At 41.6% G+C, this 22,347-nt stretch overlaps 1 protein-coding gene across 1 annotated transcript in view; it reads left to right on the top strand.

The window, feature by feature from the left end:
• The window catches only part of LOC128652441 (ultra-long-chain fatty acid omega-hydroxylase-like), a 204,891-nt gene that overhangs the window by 94,228 nt on the left and 88,316 nt on the right, over nt 1-22,347 (top strand). The window contains exon 8 of the mRNA XM_053705380.1: nt 18,882-19,229. Within this exon, the coding sequence (XP_053561355.1) occupies nt 18,882-19,229 (348 nt within the window). The remainder of the gene's footprint in view (nt 1-18,881; nt 19,230-22,347) is intronic.

Below are 22,347 nucleotides of genomic sequence, written 5' to 3'. Positions count from 1 at the left end.
TTTTTGGGAGAAAGGTTTTACAGGCAGTGGTACCTTCCGTTTAAGTACCTGCCTTGTCCCTCCCTTCATCCGTGTACTTTAGCTTTGGTATTGGTATCCCACAAGTAATGGATGATATGTGGACTGGATACACCTTACAAGAGAAAACATAATTTATGCTTACCTGATAAATTTATTTCTCTTGTGGTGTATCCAGTCCACGGCCCGCCCTGTCATTTTAAGGCAGGTATTTTTTAATTTGAAACTACAGTCACCACTGTACCCTATGGTTTCTCCTTTCTCTGCTTGTCTTCGGTCGAATGACTGGATATGGCAGTTAGGGGAGGAGCTATATAGCAGCTCTGCTGTGGGTGGTGATCCTCTTGCAACTTCCTGTTGGGAAGGAGAATATCCCACAAGTAATGGATGATCCGTGGACTGGATACACCACAAGAGAAATAAATTTATCAGGTAAGCATAAATTATGTTTTCTCTCTCTCTACTCTCTCATTCTCTCTATTTTCTGTCTCTTCTTTTTTATTTTGCTCTACACTTTCTCTCCACTTTCCCATTCTCACTTTCTTATTTCCTTTCTCTCTTTCACTTTACTTTCTTCTTTCTCTCTCCTCTATTAACTTTTGCCTGTATTTTCTTTCTGTCATTCTCTCTCTCCCTTCGTTTTCCACTTAAACGGGGAGAGTCCACAGCTGCATTCACTACTTTTGGGAAATACAGAACCTGGCCACCAGGAGGAGGCAAAGAAACCCCAGCCAAAGGCTTAAATACCTCCCCCTTTTCCCTCATCCACTCATTCTTTGCCTTTCATCACAGGAAGTTGGCAGAGAAGTAACAGAAGATTCAATAGTCTCTTATGGAGGGTAGTACTCTTCATAATAGGACTGGAGTTTTAAATAGTCCTGTCAGCCTCTCAGTGAGAGCTTGGATGAAAGTTAGAGTCGGGAGATGCAGGAAGAGTCTTTCTGTGAAACCATCCCGACTCATATTAACAGCTCCATAGGCAATCAGCGTTGACGAGTTTCGCTGCCTGCTTTCTTCACTCAAGTCCATGTCAGAAGCGATGCTACTATCTGTCACACTTGAAGGGCCATGTTCCTGTTCCACGACATAGATTCCGGTAAGATTGTTTCATTTTTCTTTCAATATGAGATTGTAATGTAAAGGAAGAGAGGGTCTCAGTGGGACTCCTTTTATCTTTATGGAATCAAGGGTTAATATCTCCTGAGGGCGGTTATTGAACAGGGGGGACGACTTTAAGCATGTTTGTTATGTGATTCTGTCTGCTAATGTGTAGTGATGCTTGGGCTCGTAGCTATTTCTGAACATACCGGCCTTTTTGTCAGGCTGCGCGGTTTTTGTGGACTGACGCGCTTTTCCTTGGCCTGCACAGTACACCTTGTGACCAGGCATGGTCACGTTTTCTGTTCTCCATTTCCGTATTCCTGACCGGGTGGTGACGCAGGGAGTCTGTTTCGCTAGTTGTCTGTGTCATAGGAGGTGGTGAGTGCCCCAGCCGTTGGGGGGGTGTAAGGTGCAGTTTATTTTTTATCCATAATTTCAATAACCAAGTTATGGAGGATTCTGAGGAGATGGATGTTTCTGATTCAGATTCTTCTTCTTGCGAAGAGTATGAAATGGCCCGGGTTATCCATGCCCATCAGTTTTGTTCTGAATTCTGCTTTCGAGTGCTCTTGTCTCCCGATTCAGGGAACTTAGAGTCCGCCGAGCCATCCGCCCCGGAGGATCCCATATCCCGCGAGGGGCACACCCTAGAACCTTCTCTTGCTACGCATGCAGGTGTCCCAAATGCCGTTACCCCTTCTCCGGAAGATGGCTTGTTTCCTCAAGAGGTTACGGCACGGTTCTGCATGGCCATATTTATGGCGTTGGCGCATTTACATCTTCCAGGATACTGTCCGTGTTCCGTTAACCAGGGCTCATCAGGCGTGGGATCGTCTGGATCAGATCAGCCCTCTGGGGAAGCGTTTTCCTCTGAGGCTTCAGGGGTCCAACCCTCGGAGCTAGGGTCATCAGTTTCCCCGGCGGAGGTAAGTCTTGCCTTTCGTTATAAACTGGTGCGCCTTCGTGTCCTGCTGAGGCATGTTTTGGCAGGCCTGGAGGATCCCAGTCGTAATGGGTTGATGGATCCTCGGTCTTCCGTTCCAGATGGCAAGCAGGGTTAGACTAATGGGGATGAAGTCAATCTCCTTGTCGTCTTCATTTTTTCTTTTTTGAGGTATCTTATTCCAGTTCAGAGCTTCGGAAGAATTGGGTCTCTGATCGGCTGGTCCTGTTAGTCTGTCCATTCTTGAGCGTTCACCTGCAGGTGCTACCCTCATTTACTTTTATCCGGTTAGGATGTATTTTATTTTATTTTGAAAAAGCTCGTGTCTGTTTTAGTTTTTCCTTTTGGAAAACATTTTTTTCTCTGGGATTTGATACTAGTGAATTTGTGGTCACTTTGACACTTCCGCGGAAGTTAAATAAATAATGTTAGGACATTGTTATGTCTATAATTAATTTTGTCTTTCCCTACTAGGGCTTCGACTTTTCTGTGGCCTTGGAAAAGTTCTAGGGTGCCCTAGGTATCAGGCTGGTCCTGGTCGGGCACTAGTTTTTCTGTTCCTTGAGGTCCGTATCTGCCACGTGTTGCCCATTGTAACCGGCTGGCCCGGTTGGGGTGCTGAATTGCTTACTCTAATGAAGAGTTCACTTTTTTGGATTTGTATGTTATAGGAGGCCTTTCGTTCCTAGACGTCAGGCCGGTCCTCATTTATTCCTTTGGGTTGGGCATCAGAGGGGATTGTGCTCAGTCCTCAATGTCCTATTCCTGATGACTGGCGGGGTTACCGAGCTTGGATCCTGCTAAGGCTTGCTTTGGGGGTTCCTGACTTTGGTTCGGGAACTAGTATTTTCTCCTTCCCGACAGGGTTGGAAGTTCAGATGACTCCTTGAAAATCTGTGGTACCAGGTTTAGGTGGCGATTACTCGTCTCTTCTATTGGTATTTTTTTCTTAGATTGTCTTTTTTTAATCCATTGGTGACGGTACTTCTTCCTTAATGGGTTGAGGTTTTTTGTTCCTCTTTTTTCCCTTCTTGGGGCTGGTTTTGTGGTCATCTGTTTCTGGAAGCTCTGGCCTTTTTTGTCCCTTTTCTTCCCCCTATGGTATCTCGTCTGCTACCATAATTTTGGAGATGGAGATTGTGTTGTCTCCTTTTTTCCTGCGGTTCCCCCTGCTTAGGCGTTTTGATTTGATCTGTCGCTCGCCAGGAGTTTGGGATGCTCGTTCATGGTACATTCCTCGAGCTGTAGGGGTTTCTGGGAGGTTGATCCCGAATGGATCTTTGGAGATTTATCTTCTCAAACTAGATTTTCTAGGTTTTGAGCTCTGTTCTCTCGTAAGTTACCTTAGTCTTTAGACCTAGTGGGTGTTGTCCCTTGAGCCTTTAGGGGTTAAGCTCTCCGTACCTGGGATAGCCCGTTGGTTCTCTGGGTTTTTTAGTTTTGAAGTCGGTTCCGGGTGGCTGGTTTTCATGTCCTGTTCTTGTCTTTGACTGGACATTTTGGGTTTTCTGTGTCCAGATCCCTTAGGTTTGATCTGGACGGCCCAGTGTTTCCGGTTCCAGAACGTCCTCATGTCCCTTCTGACGTTTTTTTCTCTCTTTTACCTGAGAATTGGAAATTTCTACTGGGCCGGCTGTATTAGCCGGATGAGAATTGGTATTGGATTTTTACTGTCCGTCTACAGCTTTACGCTCCATGCCTGTGGCCGGTGAGCTGTAATGTTTGTGTTTCCCCTCTCTTTAGAGAGGATTGGGGATACCACAGTATCCACTTGGTGCCCTGGAGATATTTTCTTCCCCTGTTCTGTGGGGTCTTCCCTACCTCATGGGCAGGCTATCAGCTGGATTTCTGGTGTCATGCCATTTCTGTTTTCAGTATAGGGTCTCCTTTTTGGAAGTGTCCCTTCTCTTCGAGAAGTGAGCTGGTTGAGGATCCCATCCTTTTCCTTCCTGAGGGTGGTTTGAGGAATTTTTTAATTCCCTTGTCCTTTCGGACATTGCTAGTCGCTTAGTGCTGAGTCCGTTTGCCTCAGAGTGGTTCCATCTGCTCTGTTGAGCCTTGACCGTGTATCATCGATAGGTTTTGTGGACCTCCCTTGGGTGGGAGGCTTCGCAGTGTTTCCTTACCTCAGTAGGTAGATTTCCGCTGCTGGCTTTTGGGTACTATCCTTACTTCCCTGTTTTCTGTTTTTGGGAAGGAATTGCTCTGCATTTCTTGGAGTTTTTCCTCTCTGAGAGTCCTGGTGCTGTCTATTAGCCTTTAATTAGCTAGTGTTGGCGGTTTGCGTCCGCTTAGACCTCTTTTGCAGAGGGAAGCCTGTGGCTTCATTTGGAGCAAAATAAGATGTTATGGTGCTGTTTTTTAGCGGCTCATGGGGGTGGTTTTTATTCCTCGGTCACTCCATCTTGAGTTCGAGTTTGCACTCTGTGTAAGGGAGGGGGTTTACCTTTGTCCCTCTAGGTTTCAGGGTTGGGGCATTTTCATTTGTCCCCATGCAGTTAGGGATCTGGGATTTTTCCTCCCTTTTCTCTGCTTGGTTGGTAGGGTTCGTTCTCTACACGACTTTCTCCTTTGCAACTTTGGTTTGTGCTCTTGGAGCTATACTTGGCGTTTGCCCTAGTTGTTTGTCTGGTGGGCCTTTCGGACTCTCTCATATATGAGTTTAAGTGTGGGCTTGGAGACCTTTGTGCTCGGTTGAGTTTGGCGATCTGAGCGGTCGTTAGCAAAGGCCTTGCTGGTTTTAACTGATCGGCAGTTACTTGGTCCTTTCCATTTTTGTTCCTTCTGCTTCTGGTGAAGTAGTTTTTTTGTTGGGTGTTTGGGTAATTTCAGGCTGTGGTGCCCTCAGAATGGGCCGCCTCTTGTTCTCGTCCGTTTTGCATTCAGTGTCCTCTATAGCTTGGATATTGTCTTCCCAAAAGTAATGAATGCAACTGTGGACTCACCCCGTTTAAGAAGAAAAATTTAAATTATGCTTACCTGATAATTTTCTTTTCTTCTGACGGGGAGAATCCACAGCTCCCCGCCCGCGTTTTTTTCTTGGGGCGGCCGTAAATTTAGTTTTTATTCTTCTGGCACCTTTTTCACCCTGATATTTCTCCTACTGTTCCTTGTTCCCTCGGCAGAATGACTGGGGGATGAGAAAAGTGGGGGAGGTATTTAAGCCTTTGGCTGGGGTGTCTTTGCGTCCTCCTGGTGGCCAGGTTCTGTATTTCCCAAAAGTAATGAATGCAGCTGTGGACTCTCCCCGTCAAAAGAAAAGGAAATTATCAGGTAAGCATAATTTAAGTTTTCTCTCTATATCTTTTACTATTTTTTTTCCCTCTCTTCATTCTCCTTCTTTCCCCAATCTCCAGTCTACCTCAGCTCTTGCTTCCTCCTTTCTTTACCCTCTCTATTCACTTTCCATTTTTTCTCTTTCTATATTTTCACTCTTCTCTTTCAGCAAAATCCAGAGCAGTTCAATTCAGATGTATTTAGTTATATGTTTGCATTTTGTTTTGTGTTGAGGAGCCTAGACATATGCAGCCAAGAAAAATTTGTTTGACTACATTTTTATTCCATATATTCAGGGATATTGGTTACTCTGAATATTCATGGCTGCAATATTCAATATCATTTTGTTTAAAACTGAAATTTCATTAAACATTTACATTCATTTTCATTAAAATGAATGTAAATGTTTCAAAGCAACATGTGAAAAGTTCATCTGTAGCTACAATACTTAATTTACGGCTAGATTACGAGTTTTGCGTTATGAGGGGTGCGGTGCTAACTTGCACGTTATTGTCACCGCTCACTTCCCTACAGCGCTGGTATTACGAGTCTTCATAAACCCGGCGTTATCAGGCAAGAAGTGAGCGTAGAGCAGAATTGTGCTCCATACCGCACTCCAATACCAGCGCTGCTGAAAGCTGCAGTGAGCTGGTTTTTCGTGCTCGTGCACAATTTCCCCATAGACATCAATGGGGAGAGCCGGCTGAAAAAAAGTCTAACACCTGCAAAAAAGCAATGTAAAGCTCCGTAACGCAGCCCCATTGATTCCTATGGGGAAACAAAATTTATGTTTACACCTTACACCCTAACATGAACCCTGAGTCTAAATACCCCTAATCTTACACTTATTAACCCCTAATCTGCCGCCCCTGACATTGCCGACATTTACATTATATTTATTAACCCCTAATCTGCTGCCCCCAACATCGCCGACACCTACATTATACTTATTAACCCCTAATCTCCTGCCCCCAATGTCGCCGCAACCTACCTACACTTATTAACCCCTAATCTGCCGCCCCAGCGTTGCCTCCACTATAATAAACATATTAACCCCTAAACCGCCGCACTCCCGCATCACAAACACTAGTTAAATATTAACCCCTAATCTGCCGCCCCTAACATCGTCGCCACCTACCTACATTTGTTAACCCCTAATCTTCCGCCCCCAACGTCGCTGCCACTATACTAAATTTATTAACCGCTACACTTAGTCTAACCCTAACCCCCAACAGTAAAACCCACCACCCACACAACCAAACCCCCCCAAATAAAAACATATCTAAAAAAACCTTAGCTCCCCATTGCCCTGAAAAGGGCATTTAGATGGGCATTGCCCTGAAAAAGGCATTTAGCTCTTTTTCAGCCCAAAAGTCATAATCTAAAAATAAAACCCACTCAATAACCCCTTAAAAAAAAACTAACACTAACCCCCGAAGATCCACTTACAGTTTTGAAGACCGGACATCCATCCTCAACGAAGCCGGGAGAAGTCTTCATCCAAGCGGCAAGAAGTCCTCAACGAAGCCGGCAGAAGTGGTCTTCCAGACGGGCAGAAGTCTTCATCCAGACGGCATCTTCTATCTTCATCCATCCAGTGTGGAGCGGCTCTATCTTCAAGACATCCGGCGCGGAGCATCCTCTTCTTTCCACGGCTAACGACCAATGTAGGTTCCTTTAAGTGGCGTCACTTGAATTCCGATAGAATTCTATCAGCCAATCGGAATTAAAGGTGAAAAAATCATATTGGCTGATGCAATCAGCCAATAGGATTGAGCTTGCATTCTATTGGCTGTTCCAATCAAGCAATAGAATGCAAGCTCAATCCTGTTGGCTGATTGGATCAGCCAATAGAATTGAAGCTCAATCCTATTGGCTAATTGCATCAGCCAATAGGATTTTTTCACCTTTAATACGAATCTACTGCTCACTTTTTGGCCTCCCAGAAAAAGCTTGTAATATCGGCGCTATGGAAGTCCCTTTGAAAAAAAGACTTTACGCAAATTGCGTAAGTTAATTTGCGTTAAGGCCAAAAAAGTGTGCAAGACTCGTAATAGCAGCAGAAGTGAAAAAGCAGCGTTATAACCCATAATGCTGCATTTTCACTCATAACGCAAAACTCGTAATCTAGCCGTTAATCTTTTATGATTCAGATAGAGCATGCAAATTTAAGCAACTTTCTAATTTATCAATTTTTCTTTGTTCTCTTGCTATCTTTATTTAAAAAGCAGGAATTTAAAGCTTAGGAGCCAGTCCATTTTAGGTTCAGCACCCTGGATAGTGCTTGCTTTATTGGTGGCTGCATAAACCAATAAGCAAGCGTAACCCAGGTTCTGAACCAAAAATGGGCCGACTCTTAAGCTTTACATTCCTGATTTTTAAATAAAGATAGCAAGAGAAGAAATAACAATTGATAGTAGAAGTAAATTAGAAAGTTGCTTAAACTTGCATGCTCTATCTGAATCATGAAATACAAAATCTGGGTTTAGTGTCCCTTTAAAGTGATGGTAAATCCAAGCGTATAACAAACACTAGGACTTACCATCACTAAAAATAAACATTATTTTCTGTCATCATTTACTAAAAAAACGCTGTTAAACTCACCTTATCTGTGCAGCCACTATTTCACTAACTTAGCGCCTCCAGCCACCCACAATACATCTCTCTTCTTCAATAAGGTGACGTTTTCACCTCTAAACCAATAGCCGTATGTGTCAACTGACATCCTAGCACATCTATTGGTTTAGTTGAAATATTTTTTTTATTGGTAGTTTCTTTCTCCACTTCAGTGGTTACATACAAATTTAAACATCAACACAGGCTGTAGAGTTAAACGTATACGTCACTAGACAACTGTTTGAAACAGGAATAGGAAACATGAAATACGTCTTGTCCGTATTGTTCTCTCTGTTGTTGACAAATCACAACAGGTTATTAGATATTACACTGAAAATGGAGGAAAAGAAATGTATATAAAAGGTGAGAAGCTAGAGGAAGAGGGGGACGGGGTCAGTTGATCACCCATTGATATCCTGAAGAAAGTATAGTGTTTTTACACTATTGTAGGCCTTTTTACATGCTAGGTCTATTTTGTAGTCTCTCTGAGTCTTCCCAAATAATCCATTCCTCCCAAGTTTTTATGTACTCTGACCTATTGTCGAGGAAGGAAGACACAATGACAGCCATTTGGTGGTAAAATCTAATTTTATTTAATATTAATTGGAAGTGAGGGATCGAGGATTTCCAATGTTTTGCAATAAGGGTCTTTACAGCCATACAGATTATCCTTGTTAGCTTCAGAGAGTACTTTGTTAGACCATCAACCGGAAAGTGAAGCAAAGCTTGCTCCTTAGTGAGCTCAACACGAGTGTCAAAGACTTCACTCCAGTAAGTTGGTGGTGGATTCCCATACCCATTTTATTTTAGGGCATGTCCACCACATGTGTGACTAGGTTCCTTCTACAGGGCAACCTCTATAGCAATTATGTGATTGTGAAGCATCAGCAATTTTGGTTGCGTGTCTAAATCTGCTTGGGTGTAGATACCACCTATATGCCACTTTGATATAATTTTCTTTTAAATTAGCACAATTTGAGCATGCTAAACCTCTGCTTAGGATGTCTGTCCAGTCATTGTTATCCATTGAAAATTGCCCTTCTGCACATCTATTGGTTTAGAGGTGGAAACGTCACCTCATTGGAGAAGAGCGCTGTGCCGTGTGAAGCCGGAAAAACTGAGTTAGCGAAATACTTGCCGCATAGATAGGGTGAATTTAACAGCGTTTTTTTTAATAAATGCTGGCAGAAACTAATGTTTCTTTTTAGTGATGGTAAATCCTAGGGTTTGTTATATGCGTGGATTTACCATCACTTTAACGGCTAAAAAAATAATTAAATAAAGTAAACAAATTAATATTCGTTGGTGTATTAATTTGTATATTTATTTTGTTAAAACAAAAAGAAAACCCGATTTTCATGATGAATGTGCATTCATCAGCAAATAAATGCACGTTTAGAGGGCCCTCATATTTGAGCTTTGCCTAATGCCTGACTAACTCAAGAGCCGCCTCTGCACCCTGGTGTATGTGACTTATTTTTATACCTCAAACAAGCTGCTTTTATTGCAACAACACAACTTATTTCCATTGCTATATCTAAGGTTAACAACAACGCCTCCACATGACTGCACTATGAATAAACAAATAACATAATTTCTTTCAACAGCAAATTAATGGAAAGCATTATTACAGACTCATGAGAATTCATAAAAAAAAAATCACACCATAGTTTAAACCAAGGCTTCTTTTTGGTATAATAAAACAAGCACAGCAAAATTTGGGCTCTACTGTCCCTTTTACAGGTTGTGTAAACCAGGGTGGATTCGATTTAAATCCCTGTAAGTAAGACTATTTAAAGCATGTTTTTTTACATAAAGCTTTGATTTTTTTTGAATAACTTTTCAGATTATTTTTCCTGTTATATCAGAAAATGACTGATTTAGTTATACACCATTTGAAATGCATAGCTAATTATTAAATTATTAGTAAGTGAACTATCCAGTTTAATAGGTTAACCATTCATATTGTTCAACTTTTTAGCTGTACTTTATTGGAAGGAAAAAAATAATAAATTCCTTATATCATAACAATTTAAATAATTGGAAAAAAAACTAGACGCCATTAGGACGTTCCATGCCGTCCTAACAGCGTTGGGCTTTAACATGATTAGGTCAGCATGGACCATCCTACCTTATATGGAGTGATGCAGCCTCCCCCTTTTATACAATCAAGAATCGGTCTGGGGAGCGTAGGCAGCCCCCCACGATCTGATCCCGCCCTTGAAATAACGTGATTTAAGTTTTATAGCAAGTGTTTACATCGGAACTATGTTCCAATGTTAAACACTTTGATCCTGTCACAAAGCGGTTAACTAAAACAATAGCATTATAAGTTTCACAAACGTTGCTATTGGCCCTTACTGCTTACACCTATTTCCATGTGCAGATCTGTTCCACTCCAAACAAAATAAGGGTTTGATTTTGTGTACATAGAATTGCATGGGGAACAATAGGATTAAAGGGACAGTAATGTCAAAATAACTTTCCAATGTATTTATATTATCTAATTTGCTTCATTCTCTTGGTATCCTGTATTGAAAAGTATTTCTAGGCAGGCTTAGGAGCAGCAATGCACTACTGGGAGCTAGCTGCTGATTTTTGTCTGCACATATATATTTCTCTTATTATTTGCTCAGCCAATGTTTTCAGCTAGCTCACAGTAGTACCTTGCTGCTTATTCAACAAAGTAATAAAGAGAATGAAGCAAATTTGATAATAGAAGTAAATCTGAAATAGTTGTTTAAAATGTTATGCTCTATCTGAATCTTAAAATAAAAATTGTGGGTTTATGTCCCTTTAAGGTCTATTTCTCAACTTTGTATGTTTATCACATTTTGCTGTAAAGAAGAGGCAAGTTATTTATTTCTGCAGAGACAAATTCACAGTTTTGAGAATATCTGATAATATCTTCTAGATAAACAAATGCCCAAAATAATCTTACAAAAACCTCTAGGTGAGCATGAAATTGTGAATAGATTAATAGAATAAATGTACCAAACAAATTAAACGTTACAGCCATGAATATACAGTCTCATGCTACGTAATGAAAAACTATTCCTTATTTCAGGATGAATCAGCTTTAGATTACAAAGTATCATAAATAAAACCTAAAAAAAAAAAATCAGATTTTTTTTAAAAAAATTATTGATTTTTAGCCACCTTGGTGTAAACTTAACACCAAACTTAAATTGTAAATAACCCCATCCCTAAATAATAATAAAATATTTAGAATTTCACAACTGGCATTAAAAGAAACACAATTCATCAGTATTACTGAATACTAAACAAATACATTGAGGCCTATTTCTCCAACATAGGTGTGTCCGGTCCACGGCGTCATCCTTACTTGTGGGATATTCTCTTCCCCAACAGGAAATGGCAAAGAGCCCAGCAAAGCTGGTCACATGATCCCTCCTAGGCTCCGCCTACCCCAGTCATTCTCTTTGCCGTTGTACAGGCAACATCTCCAAGGAGATGGCTTAGAGTTTTTTAGTGTTTAACTGTAGTTTTTATTATTCAATCAAGAGTTTGTTATTTTAAAATAGTGCTGGTATGTACTATTTACTCTGAAACAGAAAAGAGATGAAGATTTCTGTTTGTATGAGGAAAATGATTTTAGCAACCGTTACTAAAATCCATGGCTGTTCCACACAGGACTGTTGAGAGGAATTAACTTCAGTTGGGGGAACAGTGAGCAGTCTTTTGCTGCTTGAGGTATGACACATTCTAACAAGACGATGTAATGCTGGAAGCTGTCATTTTCCCTATGGGATCCGGTAAGCCATTTTTATTCAGATAGTAAATAAGGGCTTCACAAGGGCTTATTAAGACTGTAGACATTTTCTGGGCTAAATCGATCATATTTACACATATTTAGCCTTGAGGAATCATTTAATCTGGGTATTTTTTGTAAAATAATATCGGCAGGCACTGTTTTAGACACCTTATTCTATAGGGGCTTTCCCTAATCATAGTCAGAGCCTCATTTTCGCGCCGGTATGGCGCACTTGTTTTTGAGAACAGCATGACATGCAGCTGCATGTGTGTGGAGCTCTGATACATAGAAAAGTCTTTCTGAAGGCATTATTTGGTATCGTATTCCCTTTTGGGCTTGGTTGGGTCTCAGCAAAGCAGATTCCAGGGACTGTAAAGGGGTTAAATATAAAAACGGCTCCGGTTCCGTTATTTTAAGGGTTAAAGCTTCCAAATTTGGTGTGCAATACTTTTAAGGCTTTAAGACACTGTGGTGAAATTTTGGTGAATTTTGGACAATTCCTTCATACTTTTTCGCAATTGCAGTAATAAAGTGTGTTCAGTTTAAAATTTAAAGTGACAGTAACGGTTTTATTTTAAAACGTTTTTTGTGCTTTGTTATCAAGTTTATGCCTGTTTAACATGTCTGAACTACCAGATAGATTATGTTCTGACTGTGGGGAAGCCAAGGTTCCTTCTCATTTAAATAGATGTGATTTATGTCATAAAAAATTTAGAAAAAATGATGCCCAAGATGATTCCTCAAGTGAGGGGAGTAAGCATGGTACTGCATCATCCCCTCCTTCGTCTACACCAGTCTTGCCCATACAGGAGGCCCCTAGTACATCTAGCGCGCCAATACTCCTTACTATGCAACAATTAACGGCTGTAATGGATAATTCTATCAAAAACATTTTAGCCAATATGCCCACTTATCAGCGAAAGCGCGACTGCTCTGTTTTAGAAAATACTGAAGAGCATGAGAACGCTGATGATTTTGTTTCTGAAGGGCCCCTACACCAGTCTGAGGGAGCCAGGGAGGTTTTGTCTGAGGGAGAAATTTCAGATTCAGGAAAAATTTCTCAACAAGCTGAACCTGATGTGATTACTTTTAAAATTAAGTTGGAACATCTCCGCGCTCTGCTTAAGGAGGTGTTATCCAATTTGGATGATTGTGATTATCTGGTCATTCCAGAAACACTATGTAAAATGGACTAGTTCCTAGAGGCCCCGGGGCCCCCCGAAGCTTTTCCTATACCCAAGCGGGTGGCGTACATTGTTAATAAAGAATGGGACAGGCCCGGTATACCTTTCGTACCTCCCCCCATATTTAAAGAAAATTGTTTCCTATAGTCGACCCCAGAAAGGACTTATGGCAGACAGTCCCCAAGGTCGAGGGGGCGGTTTCTACTCTAAACAAGCGCACCACTATACCCATAGAAGATAGTTGTACTTTCCAAGATCCTATGGATAAAAAATTAGAAGGTTTGCTAAAAAAGATGTTTGTTCAGCAAGGTTACCTTCTACAACCAATTGCATGCATTGTCCCTGTCACTACAGCCGCGTGTTTCTGGCTCGATGAGCTAGAAAAGGCGATTATTAGTAATTCTTCTTCTTATGAGGAGATTATGGACAGAATTCGTGCTCTTAAATTGGCTAATTCTTTCACCCTAGACGCCACCTTGCAATTGGCTAGGTTAGCGGCGAAAAATTCTGGGTTTGCTATTGTGGCGCGCAGAGCGCTTTGGTTAAAATCTTGGTCAGCGGATGCGTCTTCCAAGAACAAATTGCTTGACATCCCTTTCAAGGGGAAAACACTGTTTTGCCCTGACTTGAAAGAGATTATCTCTGATATCACTGGGGGCAAGGGCCACGCCCTTCCTCAGGATAGGTCTTTCAAGGCCAAAAATAAACCTAATTTTCGTCCCTTTCGCAGAAACGGACCAGCCCCAAGTGCTACGTCCTCTAAGCAGGAGGGCAATACTTCTCAAGCCAATCCAGCCTGGAGAATGCAAGGCTGGAACAAAGGAAAGCAGGCCAAGAAACCTGCCACTGCTCCCAAGACAGCATGAGATGCGGGCTCCCGATCCGGGACCGGATTTGGTGGGGGGCAGACTCTCTCTCTCTTCACTCAGGCTTGGGCAAGAGATGTTCTGGATCCTTGGGCGCTAGAAATAGTCTCCCAAGGTTATCTTCTGGAGGTGATTCATCCTGTTCCACTAAAAGAACAAGGGATGGGGTTCTACCCCAATCTGTTCGTAGTTCCCAAAAAAGAGGGAACGTTCAGACCAATCTTAGATCTCAAGATCCTAAACAAGTTTCTCAAGGTTCCATCGTCCAAAATGGAAACCATTCGAACAATCCTTCCATCCAGGAAGGTCAATTCTTGACCACGGTGGATTTAAAGGATGCGTATCTACATATTCCTATCCACAAGGAACATCATCGGTTCCTAAGGTTCGCATTCCTGGACAAGCATTACCAGTTCGTGGCGCTTCCTTTCGGATTAGCCACTGCTCCAAGGATTTTCACAAAGGTACTAGGGTCCCTTCTGGCGGTGCTAAGACCAAGGGGCATTGCTGTAGTACCTTACTTGGACGACATTCTGATTCAAGTCGTCCCTTCCTCAAGCAAAGGCTCACACGGACATAGTCCTGGCCTTTCTCAGATCTCACGGAGGAAAGTGAACGTGGAAAAGAGTTCTCTATCTCCGTCGACAAGAGTTCCCTTCTTGGGAACAATAATAGACTCCTTAGAAATGAGGATTTTTCTGGCAGAGACCAGAAAAACAAAACTTCTAAACTCTTGTCGGATACTTCATTCCGTTCCTCTTCCTTCCATAGCGCAGTGCATGGAAGTGATAGGTTTGATGGTAGCGGCAATGGACATAGTTCCTTTTGCGCGCATTCATCTAAGACCATTACAACTGTGTATGCTCAGTCTGTGGAATGGGGACTATACAGAGACTCACTCCGTTGGTGGCTGTCCCTGGACAACATGTCACAAGGGGTGACCTCCCGTAGACCAGAGTGGGTCATTGTCACGACCAACGCCAGTCTGATGGGCTGGGGCGCGGTCTGGGGATCCCTGAAAGCTCAGGGTCTTTGGTCTCGGGAAGAATCTCTTCTACCGATAAATATTCTGGAACTGAGAGCGATATTCAATGCTCTCAAGGCTTGGCCTCAGCTAGCGAGGGCCAAGTTCATACGGTTTCAATCAGACAACATGACGACTGTTGCGTACATTAACCATCAGGGGGGAACAAGGAGTTCCCTGGCGATGGAAGTAGTGACCAAAATCATTCAATGGGCGGAGACTCGCTCCTGCCACCTGTCTGCAATCCACATCCCAGGAGTGGAAAATTGGGAAGCGGATTTTCTGAGTCGTCAGACATTGCATCCGGGGGAGTGGGAACTCCATCCGGAAATCTTTGCCCAAATCACTCAACTGTGGGGCATTCCAGACATGGATCTGATGGCCTCTCGTCAGAACTTCAAGGTTCCTTGCTACGGGTCCAGATCCAGGGATCCCAAGGCGACTCTAGTAGATGCACTAGTAGCACCTTGGACCTTCAAACTAGCTTATGTATTCCCGCCGTTTCCTCTCATCCCCAGGCTGGTAGCCAGGATCAATCAGGAGAGGGCGTCAGTGATCTTGATAGCTCCTGCGTGGCCACGCAGGACTTGGTATGCAGATCTGGTGAATATGTCATCGGCTCCACCATGGAAGCTACCTTTGAGACGAGACCTTCTTGTTCAAGGTCCGTTCGAACATCCGAATCTGGTCCCACTCCAGCTGACTGCTTGGAGATTGAACGCTTGATCTTATCAAAGCGAGGGTTCTCAGATTCTGTTATTGATACTCTTGTTCAGGCCAGAAAGCCTGTAACTAGAAACATTTACCACTAAATTTGGAAAAAATATATCTGTTGGTGTGAATCTAAAGGATTCCCTTGGGACAAGGTTAAGATTCCTAAGATTCTATCCTTCCTTCGAGAAGGATTGAAAAAAGGATTATCTGCAAGTTCCTTGATGGGACAGATTTCTGCCTTGTCTGTGTTACTTCACAAAAAGCTGGCAGCTGTGCCAGATGTTCAAGCCTTTGTTCAGGCTCTGGTTAGAATCAAGCCTGTCTACAAACATTTGACTCCTCCTTGGAGTCTCAACTTAGTTCTTTCAGTTCTTCAGGGGGTTCCGTTTGAACCCTTACATTCCGTTGCAATTTCTTCTGCTAGAAGAGTTTCAGAATTATCTGCTCTGCAGTGTTCTCCTCCTTATCTGGTGTTCCATGCAGATAAGGTGGTTTTACGTACTAAACCTGGTTTTCTTCCAAAAGTTGTTTCTAACAAAAACATTAACCAGGAGATAGTCGTGCCTTCTCTGTGTCCGAAACCAGTTTCGAAGAAGGAACGTTTGTTGCACAATTTGGATGTTGTTCGCGCTCTAAAATTCTATTTAGATGCTACAAAGGATTTTAGACAAACATCTTCCTTGTTTGTTGTGTATTCTGGTAAAAGGAGAGGTCAAAAAGCAACTTCTACCTCTCTCTCTTTTTGGATTCAAAGCATCATCAGATTGGCTTACGAGACTGCCGGACGGCAGCCTCCTGAAAGAATCACAGCTCATTCCACTAGGGCTGTGGCTTCCACATGGGCCTTCAAGAACGAGGCTTCTGTTGATCAGATATGTAGGGCAGCGACTTGGTCTTCACTGCACTCTTTTACCAAATTTTACAAGTTTGATATTTTTGCTTCTTCTGAGGCTATTTTTGGGAGAAAGGTTTTGCAAGCCGTGGTGCCTTCCATTTAGGTGACCTGATTTGCTCCCTCCCTTCATCCGTGTCCTAAAGCTTTGGTATTGGTTCCCACAAGTAAGGATGACGCCGTGGACCGGACACACCTATGTTGGAGAAAACAGAATTTATGTTTACCTGATAAATTACTTTCTCCAACGGTGTGTCCGGTCCACGGCCCGCCCTGGTTTTTTAATCAGGTCTGATATTTTATTTTCTTTAACTACAGTCACCACGGTATCATATGGTTTCTCCTATGCAAATATTCCTCCTTAACGTCGGTCGAATGACTGGGGTAGGCGGAGCCTAGGAGGGATCATGTGACCAGCTTTGCTGGGCTCTTTGCCATTTCCTGTTGGGGAAGAGAATATCCCACAAGTAAGGATGACGCCGTGGACCGGACACACCGTTGGAGAAAGTAATTTATCAGGTAAACATAAATTCTGTTTTATCAAGCCGTCAACCGCAAATACGCTGTAATTCCGCAGTGTAATTGTAGAGAGCTTGATTCCCCTTATTTATCAAAGCCTACAGACCGGCAAAAGTTGAAATTTGTGACATAGCATACGATCAGCCGGTTTTAGTCCGTCACAGATCGATGCTTACGTCATTACAGATGTTCCGAATGCAAATTCGGCACTATCTAGCGCTGCGGAATCTGTTGGCGCTCTACAAATAACTGATAATAATAATATCTGACAACTTTTGCCATTTATCAAACTTCTAACAGGTACGCTTGCCACTATTCCGGCTCAGCATACCTGCTTTTCAATCCGCCGCCCTGGAGGCCACAGATGCCATAGGAATCAATGGGAGTCTGAAAGCAGCGAAAGCTCATGTTCGCTGCTGCCCGATACCCAATTGATTCCTATGGGAGAATAAAAGTAACGTTTACACCTAACACCCTAACATGTACCCCGAGTCTAAACACCCCTAATCTGCCTCCCCGACACAGCCGCCACCTACATTATACTTATTAACCCCTAATCTGCCACCCCGACACTGCTGACACCTACAACACTGCCGCCACCTACATAAAGTTATTAACCCCTATCCCGCCTCTCCCGGAGCCAACCGCAACTAAAATAAATGTATTAACCCCTAAACCCCTGGCCTCCCACATCACTAGCACTTACTAAACCTATTAACCCCTAAACCGCCAGCCCCCCCACATCGCCATAAACTAAATTAACCTATTAACCCCTAAACCTAACAACCGGCTAACTTTATATTAAATATTAACTCATCCATATCTTATAATAAATTAAAACTTACCTTTAGATTTAAATTAAACTATATTAAACTAATAATTAACCTACCCTAACTGTTATACTAAAATTACATTAAACTATATTAAACTAATAATTAATCTACCCTATTATACTAAAATTACATTAAACTATATTAAACTAATAATTAACCTACCCTAACTGTTATACTAAAATTACATTAAACTATATTAAACTAATAATTAACCTACCCTAACTGTTATACTAAAATTACATTAAACTATATTAAATTAATAATTAATCTACCCTAACTGTTATACTAAAATTACAATAAACTACAAATGACATTTAAACACCTAACCCTACTCAAATAATTTAAATCTACAATTAAAAATGACAAAGTTACAAAAAATAACAAATACTAAGTTACAAAAAAAAAATAAACACTAAGTTACACAAAATAAATAAATTATCAAATATTTAAGCTAATTACACCTAATCTAAGAGCCCTATGAAAATAAAAAAAGCCCCCCCCAAAAAATAAAAACACCCTAGCCTACAATAAACTACCAATGGACCTTAAAAGGGCCTTTTGCATTGCCCCAAAGAAATCAGCTCTTTTACCTGTAAAAAAAATACAAATACCCCCCCCAACAGTAAAAGCCACCACCCACGCAACCAACCCCCCCAAATAAAAACCTAATCTAAAAAACCTAAGCTCCCCATTGCCCAGAAAAGGGCATTTGTATGGGCATTGCCCTTAAAAAGGAATTTAGCAGGGGGGCGTGTCCAAGCCATAAACACGACGAGTCGCAAAGAGAGAGGGCTCCTCATATAACTTAATAATAAGTTGTTTATCTCTTTCCTGACAAGCCATTTTTCTACCTAAGCTGGAACAGGGATTACTAAGAGGACAGGGAGCACACGGATACCCCTTCTACCCGGTTCCCATGAGCTGAAATCCTGTTTTGGCCAACCCGAGATTAAAGGCCTTATACCGCCATCTCACTACTTCTACTCCGAGGGGCCTGATATCCGGGTAAAGCAGTCCTACTCTTGAACTCTCCAGCTCTCCCTGGAACCTTGCACTAAAAAAAATGTCAGAGGATACATATCTGCAGATTAAGCACTTATTCAAAGTTCTCGAACAACAGATCCTTAATAACTTTGACGATCTTGATCATACCATAGGAACACCGTGGAGGCATGGAGTAACATTTAATGACGCAGCGGATATCCCTACACAACATAGGGGTCCCAGTACAGAGGAGAGACAACCTCCCTCTGAGTTCTCAAGGGATAATCAGCGCAAGTCCGGACAGACACTGGAGGAGAAGAGGATTGACCTGCATAGGAGAGAGCCTGTGAAAAGTAACATCAAAGTCGATTCTTACACCCCTAACTCTGCTGAAAACAATGGCGATAAAACTCTTGCCTACGATCAGGCATGCTACACGGTGCCTACCCTGATGGTGTTTCATAAGGATGCGGTCAGCTCTCAGGTATTTCACTGCGTCATGGAAATGAAGCGGTTCACTATGGCACTTACTACTATCGCGCAGAGGAGACAAGGTAATTATAGTCCACACATTTTCACAGCTGAGTCCGAAAACACCACTACACTTGGTTCGTATGCTCCTATATCCACCGACACCCCCCCCGACCAAGCCTGAGTAACTTTCAGTTCTTCCGTGGTTTGATTGACTTCCCCCTGACCCATGCACCAGATTTAGACCGGTTATACAGGAGAGGTGTCGGTTAAATTTGTGGACACATGTTCTTCTTTGGAGCTCTCAGACAATTTAGAGTCTCAGTATCTACCCTGCACTCCAATCCTCAGTTATGTTTCATACTTATTGTCATCAACTTTATATGTCACATCGTTATCTGTAATGTATGTTTATATCAGGCAGTGTGAAGATACCTTGGTATCCCATTAGGTACAGGTTGATTGCAGCTGTATACAGCCTGAGTAACATGCCAGAACAAGTTTTCTACAATGTCGTTTTGGAACTACTACATATGTATCCCTCTACAATTATTTGAGAAAATATGAGCCTATAAGATAGTTGAAGACTTCCTGCTTGATGCCTTTACCAGATACTTTATTGTTTTCACATATTTTATGTTAATCTCTATTGTACATCTCTTGGCAAGCCTCAATGCTAATCTATATACTCCTAATCTGACTGATATATATCTATGAGTAGTCATGAAGTAATAATTACCCTTTATATTAGAAACTCAATATTTCCTGCTTAGATATTTGTGGCCTTTTTGTTAGTGACCGAGACATTGGGGTCCACTATGTTTAGCACTGAGCAGCTATTAAAGCACAGGAATACATTTTAATACCACACGCTTAGATGTTCTAATAATAATCCTGTATATTATTTGGAGACACAATCCTATTGGTCTCCAATAAAAATGAGATCCCATTAGTTTTAGTCCATTTGCATTCTCAAGGGCAGAGATATGAGTTGATTAATAGTTTTCAAGGGTAATAGTTCATTTAAAAAGGTTTTATTGCTTACAAACACAGTCATTTATTGTTGTATACAGGAGCATATCTGTATTAAGCTGAATATCTGTTTACTACTTCCTTTAAGACAACTCTTCTTAGACATTCATATATTTTTAGAATACCTGCGTTTATTCTATTTATTGTTATAATAAGCTGACTGCTATATTATGTAACCAATTCTCTCACGTATTGGCCCTTATGTATGTTATATATTTTATACATATCCTTCTTTCGTAGATGTAAATGGACGAAAGTTATGTTTTGTATTTACCTAATATCTCAATAAAAACAGAATTTAAAAAAAAAAAAAAAAAAAAGGAATTTAGCTCTTTTTCAAAAGCCCAAACCCTAATCTAAAATTAAAACCCACCCAATAAACCCTTAAAAAAAGCTAACACTAACCCCCGAAGATCCACTTACAGTTTCTGAAGAGCCGACATCCATCCTCAACGAAGCGGCAGAAGTCTTCATCCAACCGGGCAGAAGTCTTCATCCAGATGGCATCTTCTATCTTCATCCGGCGCGGAGCATCCTCTTCTTCCGATGTCTTCTTCCGAATGAAGGTTCCTTTAAATGACGTCATCCAAGATGGCGTCCCTTAGATTCCGATTGGCTGATAGAATTCTATCAGCCAATCGGAATTAAGGTTGAAAAAAATCATATTCTATCCTATTTGGCAATCAGCCAATAGGATTGAGCTTTCATCCTATTGGCTGATCCAATCAGCCAATAGGATTGAGCTTGCATTCTATTGGCTGATTGCTACAGCCAATAGGATTTTTTCAACCTTAATTCCGATTGGCTGATAGAATTCTATCAGCCAATCGGAATCTAAGGGACACCATCTTGGATGATGTCATTTAAAGGAACCTTCATTCGGAATAAGAGGATGCTCCGCGCCGGATGTCTTGAAGATGGAGCCGATCCGTGCCGGATGGATGAAGATAGAAGATGCCGTCTGGATGAAGACTTCTGCAGGCTTGGATGAATTCTTCTGCGGGCTTGGATGAGGACTTCTGCCGATTCGTTGAGGATGGATGTCGGCTCTTCAGAAACTGCAAGCGGATCTTCGGGGGATAGTGTTAGCTTTTTTTAAGAGTTTATTGGGTGGGTTTTAATTTTAGATTAGGGTTTGGGCTTTTGAAAAAGAGCTAAATGCCCTTTTAAGGGCAATGCCCATACAAATGCCCTTTTCAGGGCAATGGGGAGCTTAGGTTTTTTTAGTTAGGTTTTTATTTGGAGGGGTTTGGTTGTGTGGGTGGTGGGAAAAAGCCGAATAGCAGCGAGATCGATGACTTAGTTAACAACAGTCCGCTGCTCATCGCCCCGTACTTGGTGCGCGGCTTTTTAACAGCTTTTTATGTTAAATATGGAGAGCGTATTCAGGTCCGCGGCCACAATGTTAGGCAATCTTAGGCGAGCGTATTGGTGCCGTCGAATGCAAGTAAGTTGATGACTTGATAAGTAGGCCTCTTTATCTCAGAAATGCATAATTCATCTACTGATAAAAATATTTATAAATCCATCAAATAACACAATTGTATGAAATATCTTTTCCCCCCCACATCCTTATATTTTTTCTCTGCCTTGATGCCCCAATATCATGTACATGTTATGTTATGTTGTCCAGTGCTCTTCTTTATCTTCTGAGAAGTTTCTCCAAGAATAAACAGTCCTCATGGATACTTTAATTAACAACATGAGTCAACGAAGACAACTTTGATATGGGTGTTAAATAGTAAAATTACGGCTTTAGGGGCAATGAGTATTTTAGGATTTTTTTAGACTTAGGTTTTTTATTTTGGTGGGGTTGGTTGGGTGATGGGTTTTACTGTTGGTGGGACTTTGTATTTTTTTCTAGGTAAAAGAGCTGTTTAACTTAGGGCAATGCCCTACAAAATGCCCTTTTAAGGGCTATTGGTAGTTTATTGTAGGTTAGGGGGTGTTTTTATTTTGGGGGGCTTTTTATTTTTATAGGGCTATTAGATTAGGTGTAATTGTTTTTTTAATTTTTGATAATTTAGTTTATTATTTTTTGTAATCTTAGAGTTTTTTATTTATCGTAATTCTAGTGTTTATTATTTTTTGTAATCTTA

This window comes from Bombina bombina, chromosome 3 (genome assembly GCF_027579735.1).
Source record: "Bombina bombina isolate aBomBom1 chromosome 3, aBomBom1.pri, whole genome shotgun sequence".
NCBI lineage: Eukaryota > Metazoa > Chordata > Amphibia > Anura > Bombinatoridae > Bombina > Bombina bombina.
This window is presented reverse-complemented; position numbering and strand designations above follow the sequence as displayed.